This window comes from Triturus cristatus, chromosome 2_1 (genome assembly GCF_964204655.1).
Source record: "Triturus cristatus chromosome 2_1, aTriCri1.1, whole genome shotgun sequence".
In the NCBI taxonomy this organism is placed as follows: domain Eukaryota; kingdom Metazoa; phylum Chordata; class Amphibia; order Caudata; family Salamandridae; genus Triturus; species Triturus cristatus.
Window position 1 is genome coordinate 968095604 of NC_140581.1, and position 19161 is coordinate 968114764.

The window sequence follows — 19161 nt, forward strand, 5'->3', positions numbered from 1 at the left end:
CAGTTTTTATCTCATAACTTGTTTGGCTGTAATCAATTTAGTTCCATCCGTTCTTGGAATAGGGATTTCTTTTATAGCCGTCTGATGTTTCGTGCCTTGAGATGCATGCAGATATTTTCTTGGGGGATTTATTATGAATCTATTATATGTGCATACAATTAACTATGTTCTTACCAAAGGATTTTTTATTTATGAGGTTGTTAATTATGTGAATTTTGCATGGCTTATTTAATGTTGCATACCCTGCCAACTTAGGGCAAAAAGAGTTTCAGCGCTCCGTCCATCTTCTCCTTGTTTTTGCTTTGTTCGCCCTAAGTTGGCAGGGTATGCCCAGACGTGGGTCCCTGGCTCACTTTGCCACTGGATTCATGCTAGCCTGGCTGATGAGGGCTGTTAGCCCGAAATCGGTCCCAGGTTGCTTGTTTCTGGTCCAGAGAAGACATGGCTAAGCAGGTCGGGCTGGACTGTTCTCATGAGACACAGGGTCAAGACTGATTCACATATAGCTGTGTCTGAACTGGAGTGGCCATGTGAGCTAAAGAACGATGATGGATTCAGCCCAGATCTTTGACTGGGGGTGAGTGTCTGAAAAGTTTCAGTGCTCCGTCCATCATCTCCTTGTTTTTGCTTTGATCGACCCTAAGTTGGCAGGGTATGCCCAGACGTGGGTCCCTTGCTCACTTTATCACTGGATTCAAGCTAGCCTGGCTGATGAGGGCTGTTAGCCCGAAACCGGTCCCAGGATGCTTGCTTCTGGTCCAGGGAAGACATGGCTTAGCAGTTCGGGCTGGACTGTTCCCATGAGGCACAGGGTCAAGACTGATTTGCATATAGCTGTGTCTGAACTGGAGTGGCAAAGTGAGCTAAAGAACAATGATGGATTCAACCCACATCTGTGACTGGGGGTGAGCTCCGTCCATTATCTCCTTGTTTTTGCCTTACATTTTGGCATTTCAAGGGTATTCCCTGCCCATATACAAAAAATATTCATTAGCCATCCATAGTTAATTTAAAATGCAAAGGAGCACTAGCCTGCATTCAATTTCTCTCTTCAAAGAAGTTGCAGCTGCAAAAACGTACCATTTGCAAGTAGACATAAATGGAAGTCTCCAAAATCCAGTCATTTAAATGTTTCTTGAGGGTCAACAAGTCAAGAGTGTACTCCTCTTAATAAACCGGGGGCACATATAACAAAAGGCCTGCTTAACTGTCAAACAATCGAGGAATATATAAACCCTCAGGCAGTGCTTAATCTGAGTTGGTAGTTTCCGGAGGAGGAAAGTGGTACTCGTTTTTGGGGACCAGCACTTATTTTTCTGCCTCAGACTTTAACCGAGAGCAAGAAAGGGAAATCACAAAAAACGGAAATATGGAGTAAGAGAAAGATAGAAAAAATGTAAGAAAGGGAGAACAAAGGAACCTGCAATAGTGAGATAAAAGGGCAGAGGGTGTCTGAATGTGGATGAAAGAGGCATGGAGTGGATTTAAGACTACACAGCCTTGAAATTTGGTGCACAGACAAATCATTGCACCAGCCAAGGGGCTTCTGAGCAGAGCTTTGGGCACCAGCACTCATTCTTTTCCAAATTAAGCTCTGCCCTCAGGGTCTGGTACATTCAGATGGGTCTGGTAGATTCAGATGTTTGAAGTATTACAGACCGATACTGGCTGTTGGATAGGAGGATTAAACATTTGCTTACATTACAAACAAGAGAAAAAGCTCAACAGTTGCAGAATTTGAGACTCCCGACTTATGGTTTCTGGTGGTTCTCAACCCACCAGCTTCACCCATACCATTTCACAAATCTAATACCTTTGCTGAAAAACAAATGTCAAGTTCAACAACTGAAGAACCGGTTGCCTAATCTTATCACATTCATCACCAGTGCTGAATACAAATGCAATACCAACTAACCAAAAGATAATAGCTAAACGAGCAATTAAGGCACCCTTGATATGGCCAAAAAGCAGGTAGCTACATCATGGGAGATTGCTGTGATGGAGAGAAATTTCCAATCTTAGTAACGTTAGAGAATCAAAGGATGGAGCGCAGTAAGAGAGTAGCTCCTATAGACTCAACTTTCACTTTAATTGATGAATATGAATTGCAGGGTACCAGGCTGAAACCAGAATCAGCGCTGAAGCTCCAAAAGACCACATTAGAAAACTTACAATTTGCATGTGCATTTATCATGTATGCAAACTCTCGATGAGACTGTTCAGTTAAAAGAAGTCTCAACATATAAACGAGAATACTGTATTAAAAATAATCTACACCACAGTTTCAAGGTCTTTTCCAGAAGGTGAAAAAGAAGAAAGTGTGCCACTGGTCATGTTCTGTCCTTTTAAATGTGGGCTTGTTGGACCCTACAACTTAAAAATAGAGCAGAGGCTGCAGTAGACGTACATTTGTAAATGTCAGTCAAACCATGCAGTGTAGTGCTGCAGAAGTATGTCCCAAGTAAAAAAAGAAAAGACTAATTATTATTTTGCACGTTCATACAAAAAAAACATCAATCCATGAAATCAACATACATGTACTTACTGTAATTATGCCCACGAGCTGAGAGTAAAAGAGTCCACACATTCCAAAAAACAGAAGAAGACCCATAAAAGTAGACATCCTCAGGAGAGCCAGTTCATGTTTAAACACAAAAAGATCCTACGAAATTAAGGGAAGAAAACTTAATACAACTTAAGACTTTGAAGATATTTCATATAAATTATCAAGAATAACACAAGCCAAGCAGTTTGCTTCAATGCATTGTTAGGACCAATTAATACTGTTGACTTGCAGATCAAAATACAAAAAACACAAATTAGAATGCATCACTTGCTTCTCAAGCCTATAACTCATTTTCGGCACCTTTCGGAACGATTCCGTCATGAGCATCGGTTGAGCTGTGCTCATGACGGAACCGTTCCGTCATGGCCCCGCCCGCGCTCGAACCCTTCAGCACCGCGGGGGAATCCGTGCAGCGCTGAAGGGGTTAACAACCAATTTAGCCTTCGGCGACAAGCCATAATGCTATTTTAGAATATAAGAATGTTGAGTGCTCCACTGAAGACAATGGAGTGGCTCAGGGTAAATTATGGCTGGTACAGACCTTCTACTCTAAAATGCCAATGTTTGTTCCTTTAGCTGTTTTTTTTATATAGAATGTTCTACCCCAGTAGGTGGATTGTTCTAACAACATTATGGCCCATCAGCCAAGGGTTATCCTGGTGGGTAAAGGTCATCTCTTCCTCTCCCTATGGCTCAGGCCTATAGCATAGGTTCAGGGCCTTTGTCAACTGGTATTGTTGTGTGCGTGTGACCAGGTTTTCTCTGTGATCGCACGCTTTCATTCTTATGTGTATTATTGCAAAGTGGATACAAGCGGGCCACCGCTGTGGTGCGACCCTGCCCACTTAATAAATCGCCTTTGCGTGGAACAACAAGCGGGCCTCGTGGGGAAGGGGGTGGATATGTTTTAATGTTTGGCGGGGAAGATATATGTGGAGATTAATGTAACAGTCTAGCATTCGTTACTTGACAGCAGAACACGAAATTCATTCGGGTTTGCGTTAAACATGGATCTTAATGAAGGTATTCAGTCTGTGTGTTTCTTCTAAATTAAGATACCTTATTTTACTACAGGTATAGCCCTCACAGTATAATATAATACCAAGATAGAACGTTTTCTACCACTAAAAAGTACTGGATAATGTAAATCAAATCTTTTTTCATGAGATCGAGGTATGGTTTCCTCTTGTTGAGAATCCTTGGTATGAAAGGGAAGGGGGGAAGCGTATACATAAATCCTGGACCATCTCACTGAAAGGGCATTCCCCCACGACTCATGGAGCGGGTATCGACTGGTGTATACTGGCATTTGGCCTTCTTGTCTGAGATCCAATGCTGGTTTGCCCAGCGTGAAAATATCTTTTCCAACTCAAGTTGATCCAATTCCTGCTTATGGCAACTGTCTCTGGTTCTGCTGAGAGTGTCCACTAAGGTGTTGTTCAATCCTGACACTTGCTCGGCTTAAGAGATATTTTGTCAGCTGTGAGCCAGTTACAAAGGTCTTGAGCCTCCTGAAAGAGAGTTAAAGGCCTTGTTCCCCTTTGCTTGTTGATGTAATACATGCTGATCGTATTGTCTGTATGGACCAGCAAGGAGGCTCCTGCTATTCATGGCAGCAAAGCTTGTAGAGTGAGAGAGATCGCTTTCAGTTCCAGGCCATTGACGTGCACTGATTTTTTCAAGTGCGGACCATTGTCCCTGGATTTGCAGGTCCTGCAAATGGCTGCCTCACCCCTCCAACGAGGCATCGTTCAGGAACGTGAGGCCTTGTGAGGGATATTTGAGACCACCATGCTAATATTTCTCACATCCTTGGGGTAATGCTGATCAGGTCTTCGAAGGGGCCTTCCGGTTGAATCCATCTCATTTGTAGCTCTTTTTGCAGTGACCTAATTTTTAGTCATGCCAGCGGGACTAGATTTACTGCAGAGGAGATCATGCCCAGGAGCATCTTGAATAGCCGCACTGAAACAGACATCCTTTTGGAGCTCTTTAGAGTCAGGCTTAACAACCTTTGTTGTCAGTCTTGCGATAGATAGGCCTTGCTTCTCATTCTTTGAGTTTGGCTCACAAAAACATTGTTTGACTTGGGATGGTTGAGGATTTTGGGTAATTTACTTTGAGGTCTTGCCTGCGAAACAGTGAGATGCAGGCTGTGGTAGCTTTGGAAGCTTGTGGTGGTATCGAAGCTTTTAGCAGCCAGTCGTCTAGGTAGGGGAATACCGGATGACCTTGTTTGCGGAGTGTGAAGTGGTGGCTCCTCCTTTTCGCCGTGAAAAAAAAAGGAAAAATAAAATGATAATAACTCGACGTTATCATTTTATTTGTTCCTGCTGCAGCGTCTTGGCAAGACGGGCGGATCTGCTCTGCTATCAGAGCAGGAGCAAAGGGAGGAGTGGTAGGCACTAGGTAAGTGCCAATGAATGTTTGTCCGGCCTGCTTGGACTGGCCAAACCTGCATGAGCACTTTGCATGTTCTCCAGCCAGGCTGCATTACAGCCTGGGTGGAGAACATGCCCAAGCTCCCACTCCCGGGCTGAGCGCTGAACCACGGCGCTCAGACCAATCACAGTGCTGCATTGCAGCATTGTGATTGACTGTGGGGAGCCTGGGAGCCCGCGTGCTTCCTGCTTGCACAGAAGAAGCAAGGAAGAGGACGAAGGAGAGACGGCAGCTGGCTGGGAGGTATGTGATTTTTTTTAAACCCCCCCCCCTCCGTCCCCTCACCCAGTCTTCCCCATTCCTGTCCCACTACTGATTCCCGGTAGCAGCCGTAACTGGGTGTGGCTGCTACCAGTGTGAGACCTTTAGTGAAAATGTGAGGAAAGTACTTGAGGCCGAAGGGAAGGACCCTGAACTAGTAATGGTTTACCGGCTACGGTGAAGCAGAGATACTTGCAATGCTTGGGATCTATGGGAATGTGTAAAAGTACGCATCTTGCGAATCTAAGAAGGTCATGTAATTGCCGCTGTCCAACAGGTGGAGGATGTCGGAGAGAGTAATCATAGGGAAAGATTGTGCAGAACTTTGTTCAGTTTACTAAGGGCTAGGATGGGTCTCCATTCCCCTGTTTTCTTTTGTAAAAGGAAAAAATTAGAGTAGATTCCCATGCCCTTTTGAGAACACAGAATGTTTTCTATTGCACCTTTGGCCAGCATTATTAGGGTTTCTTGTCTCAGTAAGTGAAGACAAGGTGGGTGTGCCCCCTTCAGAGGATTGTTTGGTGGTCTCTGCATAAATTCCAGGATATGTCCATAGTTTACTAAGTCTAAAACCCATTTGTCTGATGTTATCTCCTTCCATTGGGGAGGTAGTTGGAAATATTTGCGCCCACATGGGTAGCCGGTACTTCGTCCAGGTCACAGTTTGTGACCTGTATCGCAACCCTGGGTGGGTTGCTTCCATCGCAAGCCTTGCTTGTAAAGGCTGCTGAGCGTGGCTGAAGGTAGGCCTGATGATAGGCGAGCCTAAATTGAGATTAGGGTTGGTAGTGTTGATCCCCCCTCTATAGGTGGAGAAAGCTCTCTCTCTAGCTCCCCGAAAGGGCAACTTCTTAAATTGGAGGGTGCCAAGAGACCTAGCGGTGTCAGTGTTCATCTTCATAGCCAATAAGGTGTCATCAATATGCTTTCTGAACAAAGTTTCACCGTCATAGGCCCTGTATAAGATTTTTGGAACTATGGCCTAAAACAGGCAGCCTTCAGCCATCCCGGGCATCTCAAGACCGATGCTCCAGACAATTGATGGAAACCTGCAGAGGCGATGTCACATGCATGATATACAATTTCCGAAGAAGTATGCTTGCCTTCCTGGAGGATTTTTTTTTCGTTCCGCCTTCTTGTCTTCAGGGACCAAATCGAGTAGACTGCTGACATCTGACCACTTCTGTTGATCATAGCGCCCAAGGATCACTAGCGAGTTGGCTGCTCGAACGTGATGGTGTCACCATCGACAGTGCCGCTGTTGACGGTCTTCCTGTCAACAAGGTCTTTGCCAACGGTGTCTTAATCGAGGTTGGTGTAGTTGAGGATAACTCCGCCGTCTTAGCTGAGTTAATAGATGATATCACCTTTGTCGATGAGATGGGAGCGTTAATGGCTGTTGTTGAAGTTCTCGATGACGATGGCTTTGTAGACGAGATGGTGGTGACCATGGCTGCTGTAGTCGTCATCGATACCAGCGTCAACAGTGATGTTGACGGTGTTCTAAGAGGATTCCTCGATGGTTCAGAGTAGGAAGAGCGCTTATTCTCCCCTGTCTTCACATATGGAGTAGAAGACTAGCACTGTGGAAATGAGTTTGAGTTTCTCCTTTCTCAGAGGGTCTTTATGATATACTTTTAAGGCCTTTCTGCTCTCCTCAGAAGCCCCTTGGTCAAAGGATTTTGACCTTTTGAGGGGTCTCATAGATGAATAGCGGTCTTCCTCAGAAGTGGTGAATTTCTGAGATTTAGACTTCTGTAGCCACAGAAGTAGCCTTCCATCCCTGTCTCTCAGGGTTTTAAAGGAAAAAGTGTGACAAATATTGCACTTCTTTATTGGATGGTGAGGGTAGAGGCAATAGAGACCTTCTCTGTGTGGATCATCCACATGTAGCTTTTTCTTCCCACAGGACTTGCAGGATATGAAGACGCCCTTCTTACAAGTCTCAGACATAGTAGTTTCAGGAAAAGTTGATCTAAACAGGATAAAACTGAGCAGAGCTCAGAGAGACTCCCTTCCACGACATGTAGTACAAAATCAGAGGGATTCAGCCTCTGCTGGGAGTGTTGCCTGATTGGTTTTTAAAAAGGACAGAGAAAGGCTATTAAACTGGCTTTGCATTGCCATTATAGCCTATGATACTGTTACATACTGCTTTACTATGGTACCGTAAGACTCCCACTTCGCCAACAGGGAATGATTCAAGCATGTGAATTTATGAAGAGTCCAATACTGAAGAATGTTTAGTTTTGATATTTTTTTTTTATTATGTCTCACTGGTGAGCCAGCTAAAGTAGTATCTAGGCCAGACCTCAAAAAGACCAACTGGTGCATAGCCAAAGCCTTGTTCTTTGTGTCACTTTGTGTCCTTTAAATCACATGTGATTCCAAGGGACATGGATCATTTCAGTAGCATTGTTATATTTGTTTTACCATGAGAGCTTTTTGATACCACATGCAATGTATAGAGCTTGACAAAAATCATTAGTAGTAAAAGGTGCAAGTGTTGAGATCTAATACATTGAAGACCATATTCAGAAACCAGCCTTCCTTAAAAGGAAAGAAATGGGCGCAATCTCAGGGGCTGAAATATTCACGGACCTTTATTCAGCAAAGAACACAAACACCAACGCTTTTCAGCCATAAGCTGCCATTTTCACTGTTGAAAACCCCTGCTTGTAATATACCAACTCATGTGGTAAATGCGGTCTTGCAAATTGATACAGAGTCAAGCTCCAACACAGCAACTCTGTCTCTAGCTCGCGTGAGTGCGTGATAATATTAGCTCCTGCCGTGTATTGTGCACTTTGAATTCTACTGCACAAGAGAAGAATTAGACAATAATTCACTGTGAAGACTTGACATGCTTGTATGTTATATATAGAATTCTGTTCTACCAGATTAGTAGCATTATGATACTCGCAAGGAATGTATAATGGCTGTCACCAATGAAATAGCAATATTTTTAAGGGTCAGCATGAATGAGTTCCCGGCCACTGCCCGAACAGCTTTATCCCCCCCTACTCGGGCACGGTCATCTAAAACACTCTATAGTTAAGAGACGGACCAGGAGCACAAACTCTCAAGGGAGGCATCTGTGCTGATCTCTACCCAGAATTCTCCCTCTGCATCTTAAGGAAGTCATGGAATGTCAATGCTCAGGCATTCTACACAAATCTATTCACCTGCAGATCCCTCCGCTCTTAACTTTCAAATTAGTCAATAGCTGCCACAAAACCGTGAATTGTTTTTACAGATCATGTAGTCACTAATTTCACTGGCGCGGCTATAGAAGAAAAGATCCATGTTTATGAATATATCCATTTAGGCACTCTGAAGAAGTTCTATCAATTGAGAATGTGGTAAGTGAGCCGTGCTGATAGTTACGGTGGTGGAGTACCAGAGAGGTAGTGCCATAGGCAATGGCTGCCACGTGGAGATGTTAGATGTCAGGAGTGCTCTCCTGAGGTGGGAGCAGGTGGAAGGCTACGCATTGTCTGAGATGCTGAATGCCAAAGCAATGTTTGCAAGCTCCTTGGCAAACAAGAGAAGAAAAGCAGGTACATTTGTTCATTGGTGCACGAAGGAGAAAAATAATTATTACTCAACATCCCTGTGCTTGCTGACAAATCTTGAATAGAAAAATTGGCTGCAAGTTGTGTGGCTCACTGTGCATCACACAAATAAGAAAAGCAGCAGAGCCTTTAAAAACAGACACAATGATCATTCTAGAGAAAATAGTCATCTGCCAAATACTCTGCTCAGTACGGATCACATAATTTCCATTCAGTAGTCATATCAACCAGGCATTCCTAGCTCTTAGAAGTCACATCTTTCCCTATTTTGGATAGCAAAAATCAACACCACAAATTACAAAATGGTTGTCCTAAAAAAGAAAAAATGCACTACATGAATTTGAAGAGGCCATTTCAATACCAAACTTCGGTGTGCATTTTCAGTTAAAAGCTGCCTTTTCTTTTCAAGAACGCGTTGTGCTTATTTTATTCCATAGGATAAAAAAAGGTACTATCAAAATTGAAACGCGGCACCAGACTGACAAGCTGTGCTCATGGAAAGGGGAACAAGTGCCAGGAATGTCTGTAAGCCCACAGCACTTCAGGACCAAACTGTGCTACAAGCTGAAATTAAATTTGCAAGAGGTTTCTCGTCAGATTTAGGTGAGGTGGCGGTTCCCCTGGCCGTCCATCTGCCTCTGCCACCCGAGGGCTGCGTGGCACGCGGCAGGCCCATGCAGACGTTTCGCCAGCCAGCATGCCCACGGGGACATATATGTGGCCATCTCCTAGTTTGAACGTTGGCACAACCCCTTCTTAAACCGATTAGAGCTGTCTGTCTGTCGCTGTACGTCTTCATGGCCAAATCGACAGCTGCAGCAAGCTTGGCAAGCTAAGGGACAGGCTGGTCAGAAATGTGCAAGCAAAAACGAGGCAGACAGCACTGTGACACCCAACGCGGCCTTTACCTTTCTGGAAGCCACACGACTGAATGGAACCGGTTTAAACTCGGATTGGTGACGTCGCCTTATTGCTGGGCGGAAAACATACATGCCCGAGTCAGAATGGACAGCCCCTGATTTTTCAGCTAAAAATTGCTTTATTTTAGCTGTCTTTCGCCTACAATTGCCATTTCTACAATGTACATTAATAGAGAAAATAAAGTCTTTCGGTTTGGTTTTCAAAGTCTCCCTCTTTCTAGTTTCAAAATGCTGGCATGTATGGGAAAAGAAAAACTCAGTCGTCTGAACTTGGGCTGTTCCTGGTAATTTTTCTGCACACAGGTAAAAAGTATGAAAGTAGATGTGCAGGTTCGGAAGCACTACGTGAACTTCTGGGAGTACAGGTCGCGTTACGCCATCTTGGAAATAAAGCAGCGTCATATCTTTTCTACTGGTGCCTCACAGAAGCGAGGATATATGTGCTAACCGGAAGTAAGTTTGCAAGAATATTTGGATTTTGCAGACTGTTCCTCTATGCACCAGATGGGACTCTAAATACAGCGCACTAATAGGCAAGAAAAACATAATTTCGTCATATATTACAGGATACTGGAACATTTCAATAGCCTCCTAACGTATCCGGAGAAAATGACCCTGAATAGCTACTAGTATGGAGTGACTCATAACCTCAGTGCACCAACTTCCTTCTGCGCTTCTTTATTATAGGAGTATATATTTGTACATCATAGCCTGAAATGCACAGTAAATCCTCAAATGGTCCACGGTGAGCGGGGAGTGGAAGAGAAGCTCATTGCTTCTATACCCCCTCCGCCTCCCCCCGGTCTTCGGGCGTGTGGTGCACTCCGAGGGCCATCCATCCCCGATTGGTTGGACTGCAGAGGGGAGCTGTAGGGGCCGTTCGTTGACTTAGGCAAAAACAAGAATTGATGGACAGAAAGCAGAACAATGTCATACATTCACCTCAGGAGAGAGATCTGGGCCTACATCCATCGTTTTTTTGCTCACTATACCATTCCAATTTGGACCCAGCCAGGCCAGGTCCTCCCTGGACTTGAAACAAGCATCCTAGGACCGGTTTCGGGATTTCAGCCCTCATCAGCCAGGATAGCTTGACTCCAGTGGCATGGAGAGCACGGGACTCACATCTGGGCATACCCGTCCCACTCGGGGTGACAAATGCAAAAACAACAATTGATGGACAGAATGCAGAACAATGACATACATTCACCCCAGTACAAAGATCTGGGCCTACATCCATCGTTTTTTAACTTACCATGACATTCCAGTTTGGACCCAGCCATATGCAAATCAGTCTTGACCCTGCGCCCAATGGGAAAAGTCCAGCCCAAACAGCCAGGCCAAGTCCTCCCTGGACTGGAAACAAGCATCCTAGGACCAGTTTCGGGCTTTGAGCCCTCATCAGCCAGGATAGCTTGACTCCAGTGGCATGGAGAGCACTGGATCCACGTCTGGGCATACCCGTTCCACTCAGGGTGACAAATGCAAAATCAACAATTGATGGACAGAATGCAGAACAATGTTATACATTCACCCCAGTACAAAGATCTGGGCCTACATCCATCGTTTTTTTTGCTCACCATGCCATTCCAGTTTGGACCCAGCCATATGCAAATCAGTCTTGACCCTGCGCCCAATGCACCCATAGTTGAGCAACAAATTGCTCTTAAGGCAGTCCTGTTCGTAGGTGACCTCGTAGCCAGAGGTCTCTCGTATTCAGGACATCTTTCCTGGAACTTGGCATACTACGCTGGTGATATAAACAGTACCTGTGTTGCGGTAGTATTAGAGTTAGGATAATCTACTCCTGCAAACACTGGTCCTGAAGAATTGCCAGTTGACCCGTTAGGGGCTAATGGCAAGAAACATGTTGACCGCATATACACATCAGACCCTGTAAGATCATTAAATCCAGACAGGGCTCACGCATTTTAGCTAGGTCAGTACACCCCATGAATAAAATTGTTTCTATATGGCAGTACTTAAGCTATTTCAATTCACAACTCACACTCACACCACTACCTTGACCACTTACCCTCACTCACCATATGGCTGTCTCTCAAAAGATCTCCGGCAGAGAGCCCCTTCGCGGGAGCCCGTCGGGCATTGCAGCGCCGGCCCGACGAGGAGCACAGCCCAAATGATGAAGCATGACATCCTTCGGGGTATGCGAGGGCAATCCATAAGAGACCTGTTCACTCCCTTACCTACCCTCAGGAACTGCACATTTCTTTGACTTGCGCATTTATTAGGAGCGTTGTGCGGTTCCTCATTAAAAGCTCCTTGTTCCTCTTTTGTCTAAAATATGAAGGAAGCATGCCTCACACTTGCCATGCTACTGGGTTTCTATGTGTAAAGGGTGCAAAATGTGCTGCCTCTTTTCTGTGTATGCGATTGAAATCCGTAGTACAGCGACCCATGCTGTACCTCCTATGGCTTATAAAGGTGACGTGTGCTGCGTCTGCTACCAGAGTTGCACTTATCCTGGAAGTACAGAGAGTACAGAAGAGAATTTAGCAATCCTGCTGCTTGTGGTGCAACTATTGTACGTGCAAGGAAAACCTGTATTGTTGTTGCCAATGCTGTACTGTTAATGTATGACGGTGAAGCAAGCCTGCACTGCTGAAGAATATGCTTTTGTTATACCGGTTATGAGTGCAAATTGTGCTCTACCTGTTGTATGGGTGTGTGGGAGGGAAGCCTGCACTGCTGTCGCTGTTTGATTGAGCTGGGCTTGTTTTGTGTGTGGGGTCAACCTGCTGCTGCCTTATGTATACACTGAACAAAAGGGGCTAGGCCACGGGCCTCTGCATGCCCCAACTGCAGTCTGCAGGTAATACAGAGGAGCTAATGGAAGGCTGGTGGAAAGTGCCTTGCAAGAATGACAAAAGAACTTCTTCAATGCCTTTTTCAAAAATCGTTAGGGATGCGGAACTATATGGTGCATCTATCCATATCAAGATCCACATTTTGTATTTAGTTATCTAAATAACTTATTGAGGAGACTTTTATTTATCCAATGAGAAAATAAAAAATACTGATATATCACATAAATTCAGGTGCTCTTAGACAGTTGTGCAGTGAATGGTATCCCACCCGATTCCACGGGCCTCTTCAGGGGTGCACAGAATGTGTAAATGCTGAGAAATTAGATTAAAGTCGAGAATGATAGTGTTTAAATAGCCTAAACATTAAATAGCATCTGATATTATTTAAAGTAGCTGACGTTAAGATGTGAAAATATACTGTAACAACGAGAGAAAAATAATCTCTCAAACACCAGCCCCAATACTGTAATCTTGTTACAGAATGACTAAATTCATGCTCGAAAAAGAACTTTAACGCACCCGGAAAATGATAACACAGAAGTGGCAATGATGACTGGGAGGGCGAGCTCCTCTCAATGACCAACAACAGGCAGGTGACTGACAGAAAAGAGAGGTGAATGCTCGGGGAAACATCCTTAACCACGAAGGCTTTTCTACGCGTTACGTTTACAACGGTACACTTACCACGTAAACGTCTTTACCACGCGTATGCCTTCCACGACCGTCTTTTCCACGCAAGCTGCACTGGAACGTCTTCATCTTCGTCCAGTTCAGTCCTTGTTTAATGTCGGCAAAGACGTGTGTTAAAGGGTAAAATTAGAAAAAGGGGTCTTGGGGGGTCTCCCCCCAAAAATAAAAAGAAAAGCATGCGAAAAAAAGGGGGGCTGGGTCCCCCCCTAAAAAAAGAACCTGTTGAAACGTCGGGAAGTGGTGACAATCTGCGTCGTTTTAGAGGAAACGGAATGGCGCTTCCTCTTTAAGACGTAGGACGTCACTAAGGAAGATCGAGGAGAGGACGTAAAGAGGTAAGGGGAATAAAAGTAAAAAAAAAAAAAATATATATATATATATATATATCCACTCCAATGCTCACCTTTAGGATTTCAAGCAAGCGGGACACAGCTCCGGGCACAAACAAAGACTTTAATTGAGCGCATTCACAGAAATCACAGCACAGTCCTTGCATGGCATGAGCATTCAGGCAGACGCGTTTCTGGCCTCATTGGCCGTCATCAGTGCCGATCACAAAAGAATGTCTTGGGTGTGACTCGGAGACCGCTTCCTATTTAGTGGTCTCTCGACTCCTCCTCCTTGATGCAGGTGTGTTGCTTCTGCTTGTGAGAGTTGGGTGAACTGCATGGTGGTTACTGTAGTCCTGCGTGGTGCCTCATTCAGTAATGAGAAACTCCAAACATCAGGTGATGCCCCAGTATGCTGGCGTACGACTGTTCCACCTCCAAACTCCCAAGTGTGTTGTTCTAACTCCAAACTAAATGCTTTGTTTGTGTCCTTGTCAGGCAGCTTGTGCTGCCTCCTCTCTCCCCTCGCTGCAAATGAACACCATATGGTGATGACTTCGCTCGGGGGGGCGCCGCGTTTGTACTTCTCGTACCACACCAAACAGTTGCTGATAAACGCGGAGCTCCAGACCGAGAGGGCGTGTCCCCGTCGGTTTCAGCATACTCGACTATAAATCCACTCCAATGCTCACCTTTAGGATTTCAAGCAAGCGGGACACAGCTCCGGGCACAAACAAAGACTTTAATTGAGCGCATTCACAGAAATCACAGCACAGTCCTTGCATGGCATGAGCATTCAGGCAGACGCGTTTCTGGCCTCATTGGCCGTCATCAGTGCCGATCACAAAAGAATGTCTTGGGTGTGACTCGGAGACCGCTTCCTATTTAGTGGTCTCTCGACTCCTCCTCCTTGATGCAGGTGTGTTGCTTCTGCTTGTGAGAGTTGGGTGAACTGCATGGTGGTTACTGTAGTCCATCGTGGTGCCTCATTCAGTAATGAGAAACTCCAAACATCAGGTGATGCCCCAGTATGCTGGCGTACGACTGTTCCACCTCCAAACTCCCAAGTGTGTTGTTCTAACTCCAAACTAAATGCTTTGTTTGTGTCCTTGTCAGGCAGCTTGTGCTGCCTCCTCTCTCCCCTCGCTGCAAATGAACACCATATGGTGATGACTTCGCTCGGGGGGGCGCCGCGTTTGTACTTCTCGTACCACACCAAACAGTTGCTGATAAACGCGGAGCTCCAGACCGAGAGGGCGTGTCCCCGTCGGTTTCAGCATACTCGACTATAAATCCACTCCAATGCTCACCTTTAGGATTTCAAGCAAGCGGGACACAGCTCCGGGCACAAACAAAGACTTTAATTGAGCGCATTCACAGAAATCACAGCACAGTCCTTGCATGGCATGAGCATTCAGGCAGACGCGTTTCTGGCCTCATTGGCCGTCATCAGTGCCGATCACAAAAGAATGTCTTGGGTGTGACTCGGAGACCGCTTCCTATTTAGTGGTCTCTCGACTCCTCCTCCTTGATGCAGGTGTGTTGCTTCTGCTTGTGAGAGTTGGGTGAACTGCATGGTGGTTACTGTAGTCCATCGTGGTGCCTCATTCAGTAATGAGAAACTCCAAACATCAGGTGATGCCCCAGTATGCTGGCGTACGACTGTTCCACCTCCAAACTCCCAAGTGTGTTGTTCTAACTCCAAACTGAATGCTTTGTTTGTGTCCTTGTCAGGCAGCTTGTGCTGCCTCCTCTCTCCCCTCGCTGCAAATGAACACCATATGGTGATGACTTCGCTCGGGGGGGCGCCGCGTTTGTACTTCTCGTACCACACCAAACAGTTGCTGATAAACGCGGAGCTCCAGACCGAGAGGGCGTGTCCCCGTCGGTTTCAGCATACTCGACTATAAATCCACTCCAATGCTCACCTTTAGGATTTCAAGCAAGCGGGACACAGCTCCGGGCACAAACAAAGACTTTAATTGAGCGCATTCACAGAAATCACAGCACAGTCCTTGCATGGCATGAGCATTCAGGCAGACGCGTTTCTGGCCTCATTGGCCGTCATCAGTGCCGATCACAAAAGAATGTCTTGGGTGTGACTCGGAGACCGCTTCCTATTTAGTGGTCTCTCGACTCCTCCTCCTTGATGCAGGTGTGTTGCTTCTGCTTGTGAGAGTTGGGTGAACTGCATGGTGGTTACTGTAGTCCATCGTGGTGCCTCATTCAGTAATGAGAAACTCCAAACATCAGGTGATGCCCCAGTATGCTGGCGTACGACTGTTCCACCTCCAAACTCCCAAGTGTGTTGTTCTAACTCCAAACTAAATGCTTTGTTTGTGTCCTTGTCAGGCAGCTTGTGCTGCCTCCTCTCTCCCCTCGCTGCAAATGAACACCATATGGTGATGACTTCGCTCGGGGGGGCGCCGCGTTTGTACTTCTCGTACCACACCAAACAGTTGCTGATAAACGCGGAGCTCCAGACCGAGAGGGCGTGTCCCCGTCGGTTTCAGCATACTCGACTATAAATCCACTCCAATGCTCACCTTTAGGATTTCAAGCAAGCGGGACACAGCTCCGGGCACAAACAAAGACTTTAATTGAGCGCATTCACAGAAATCACAGCACAGTCCTTGCATGGCATGAGCATTCAGGCAGACGCGTTTCTGGCCTCATTGGCCGTCATCAGTGCCGATCACAAAAGAATGTCTTGGGTGTGACTCGGAGACCGCTTCCTATTTAGTGGTCTCTCGACTCCTCCTCCTTGATGCAGGTGTGTTGCTTCTGCTTGTGAGAGTTGGGTGAACTGCATGGTGGTTACTGTAGTCCATCGTGGTGCCTCATTCAGTAATGAGAAACTCCAAACATCAGGTGATGCCCCAGTATGCTGGCGTACGACTGTTCCACCTCCAAACTCCCAAGTGTGTTGTTCTAACTCCAAACTAAATGCTTTGTTTGTGTCCTTGTCAGGCAGCTTGTGCTGCCTCCTCTCTCCCCTCGCTGCAAATGAACACCATATGGTGATGACTTCGCTCGGGGGGGCGCCGCGTTTGTACTTCTCGTATATATATATAGATTGAGGGTAATGGGCAGGGGTAATTATAATAAGGATTGGGGGGTCACATAAGGGTACAGGGGAGGGGGAGGGGGATAACCTTTACCAAGAGTATGCCATTACCATGCAAGTATGCGTGGTAAAGGAATATTCGTGGTAAAGGTTGTCCGTGGAAATAGCATTCCGTTGTAACACATGTGTGGTAAAGGCATGCGTTGCAACGGAATGCGTTGTAACGACATACAACCAATGCTCGCCACCACTCCTTTTAGGAAATGCCACTGATTACTGTCCAGCACATCCTCTATGCTTTAGGTTGCACTGCTCTGAAGCCGATCGTTGATCCCACGAGACTTATCGCTGCGATACGTATTGAGAAAATGCAAGCCCATGTCAGACCAGGCACCATACAACGTTGTCACTTATTCTGGGATGGTTGAACAAAAAAAAACTCAGGACGGCAGAAGAACAAGTCATTGTTTTATCTTAAAAGTGAAAAATGTGGATTGCTCTTCTTTTCCGTGCAGTTGTTAACAGTATTTGCCATCTTCCAATGCAACAAGGACATTCTTCACCACTGAGAGAAGTGGAACCGCTGACACCTTTCCCATACCAGTCCAAATCCCACCCTGGACCATCAAATTGTTGAAGCCGGTATTCCTATTGTTGAAGGGGTATCTTGGATTTTCTCAACATCCAATTAATATTCCTCAATCCGTCCTTAAAAGAGGATGTAAAAGACATCTGGGTAAGTGCCTGGTGACTGCTCTTGGTAAGCGTGTGTGGGAAGGTAAGTCTTTGTACCTGTAAGGAATGTCTAGCACATACATTTCTAAAGCAGAGCTCTATTTCAACAACACCATAAACTTCTCTTCATCAGCAAAACTTGCTCAGTGCAAGCTTTTTTTTTTTAAACGTTTTTTTATTTTCTACTGTCTTATGAATGTAAACCCCTCCTTTCATCGTAAGGCATGGTTGAACAAGTGACTAACCTTCAGTAACACATTATCTGGTAGACACCATCTAGCTGAAGATTTCTTATCTTTTAAATTATCTCCAGGAGTCAGACTGGAGCCATACATTTTTCTCGAGCCGTACCCCTGTGCACCAGGAGGTGGCATCGTTCAGCTCTGTGTGGCCTCGCCAGTGCTGGTAGCGACGTGAGGGCTGCATATATAGATGCCACTTTCTTTTCATAACTTTCCACGTCAGGAGCACGGAGCCACGAAGAACACTGACCACTGGTGTTGAAAACTAGGGTCCTGAAAGGGGGAAAACCGTGGGGCTTATTTACAAGGCGTTTGAGCCGCTGGTGCGTTACTTTTTTTGATGCTCCGATGGCGCAGAGTGGAGACTCCTATAAACAAGGCCACACAAAGCCACTCTGCATGACTTTTCATGGCCTCGTAGATATGGTGTAAGACAACGCAACGCATGTTGCTGCGCTGACTTACACTGCAGCAGGGAGGCACTCCATGGGTGTTGCAGTGGGTGTTCCAATGCAACAACCATGGGTTTTGATGCATTCCCAGATTTACAAGGATTCGTAAATCTGGGAATGTGTAAAAAATGTATGCCACCAAGGGCAGGCGTAACGAGAAGAAATATCTATTTCTCCTTGTTTTGTTCCTCTTTCCATGTGTGGTGCGTTCAGCAACACACAGAAAAAGAGCAAAGCGCTTCCATGTATTGTTTTTGTGCAGGAAGGTGTTCCTTTCTGCACAAAAACAATCCTGACAACAACGCAGGCACCATTGCACCATGGAGCAAGGGTGTCTGTGTTGGCGCTAAGCACCAAAATTGTGCGCCAGAACTGCTGAAAGAACAGGAATGCACTGTATCTCCTAAATACGGTGCATTCATGCTCTTTTGATTTGGCGTAGGGCAGCGCAGCAAAAAGGCTTACAGCGCTTCTCTATGCCAAATCATTATAAATGAGGTCCCCTGTCCCTAGAAATCCTTTTGCAGAGCAGGGAGGAAGGGTGGTCGGTAAGGAATCTGCGGCTAGACAGAGTTTGTACCGGATAAGGCATTACCGAAGGTAAGTAAATTGTTCATCTGACAGACTTGTAGCCGGCGATTCCATACCTTTTGAATACATACCCAAGCAATACCCCCCGAGAGGTGGTTCTGGGGACTAATTTCATATAAGGAAGTCCTGCCGGACCAAATGGGCAAAGTGCCCGTCCCAATGGACCCGACTATCCAGGCAGTTGTGTTATGTGAACGTGTGAAAGGAAGCGAACGTTGCTGCCTGGCAGATACCCAGGACCGAAACTCTGCATGCTAACGCAGTGGTCGCAGTTTTAACTTGAGTGGAATGAGCACGCAACCCCTTAAGGGGTTGCTTTTTGGGCAAAGCATAGCAGATATCTATACAGAGCCTGATCTATTGGAAGATGGTCCGCTTCTGCACCAACCGTCTCTTTTCGCTCCACATATCCCACGAAGAGTTGGTCATTCACTGGGGACTCTCATGCTCGGTTGAGGTAGAT

At 45.8% G+C, this 19161-nt stretch overlaps 1 protein-coding gene across 4 annotated transcripts in view; it reads right to left on the bottom strand.

Moving 5' to 3' along the window:
- The window catches only part of ZDHHC21 (zDHHC palmitoyltransferase 21), a 230126-nt gene that overhangs the window by 34963 nt on the left and 176002 nt on the right, over positions 1-19161 (bottom strand). For all 4 annotated transcript variants that reach the window (XM_085633770.1, XM_085633781.1, XM_085633799.1 and 1 more), the window contains one exon: positions 2546-2662. In XM_085633770.1, the coding sequence (XP_085489896.1) occupies positions 2546-2662 (117 nt within the window). The remainder of the gene's footprint in view (positions 1-2545; positions 2663-19161) is intronic.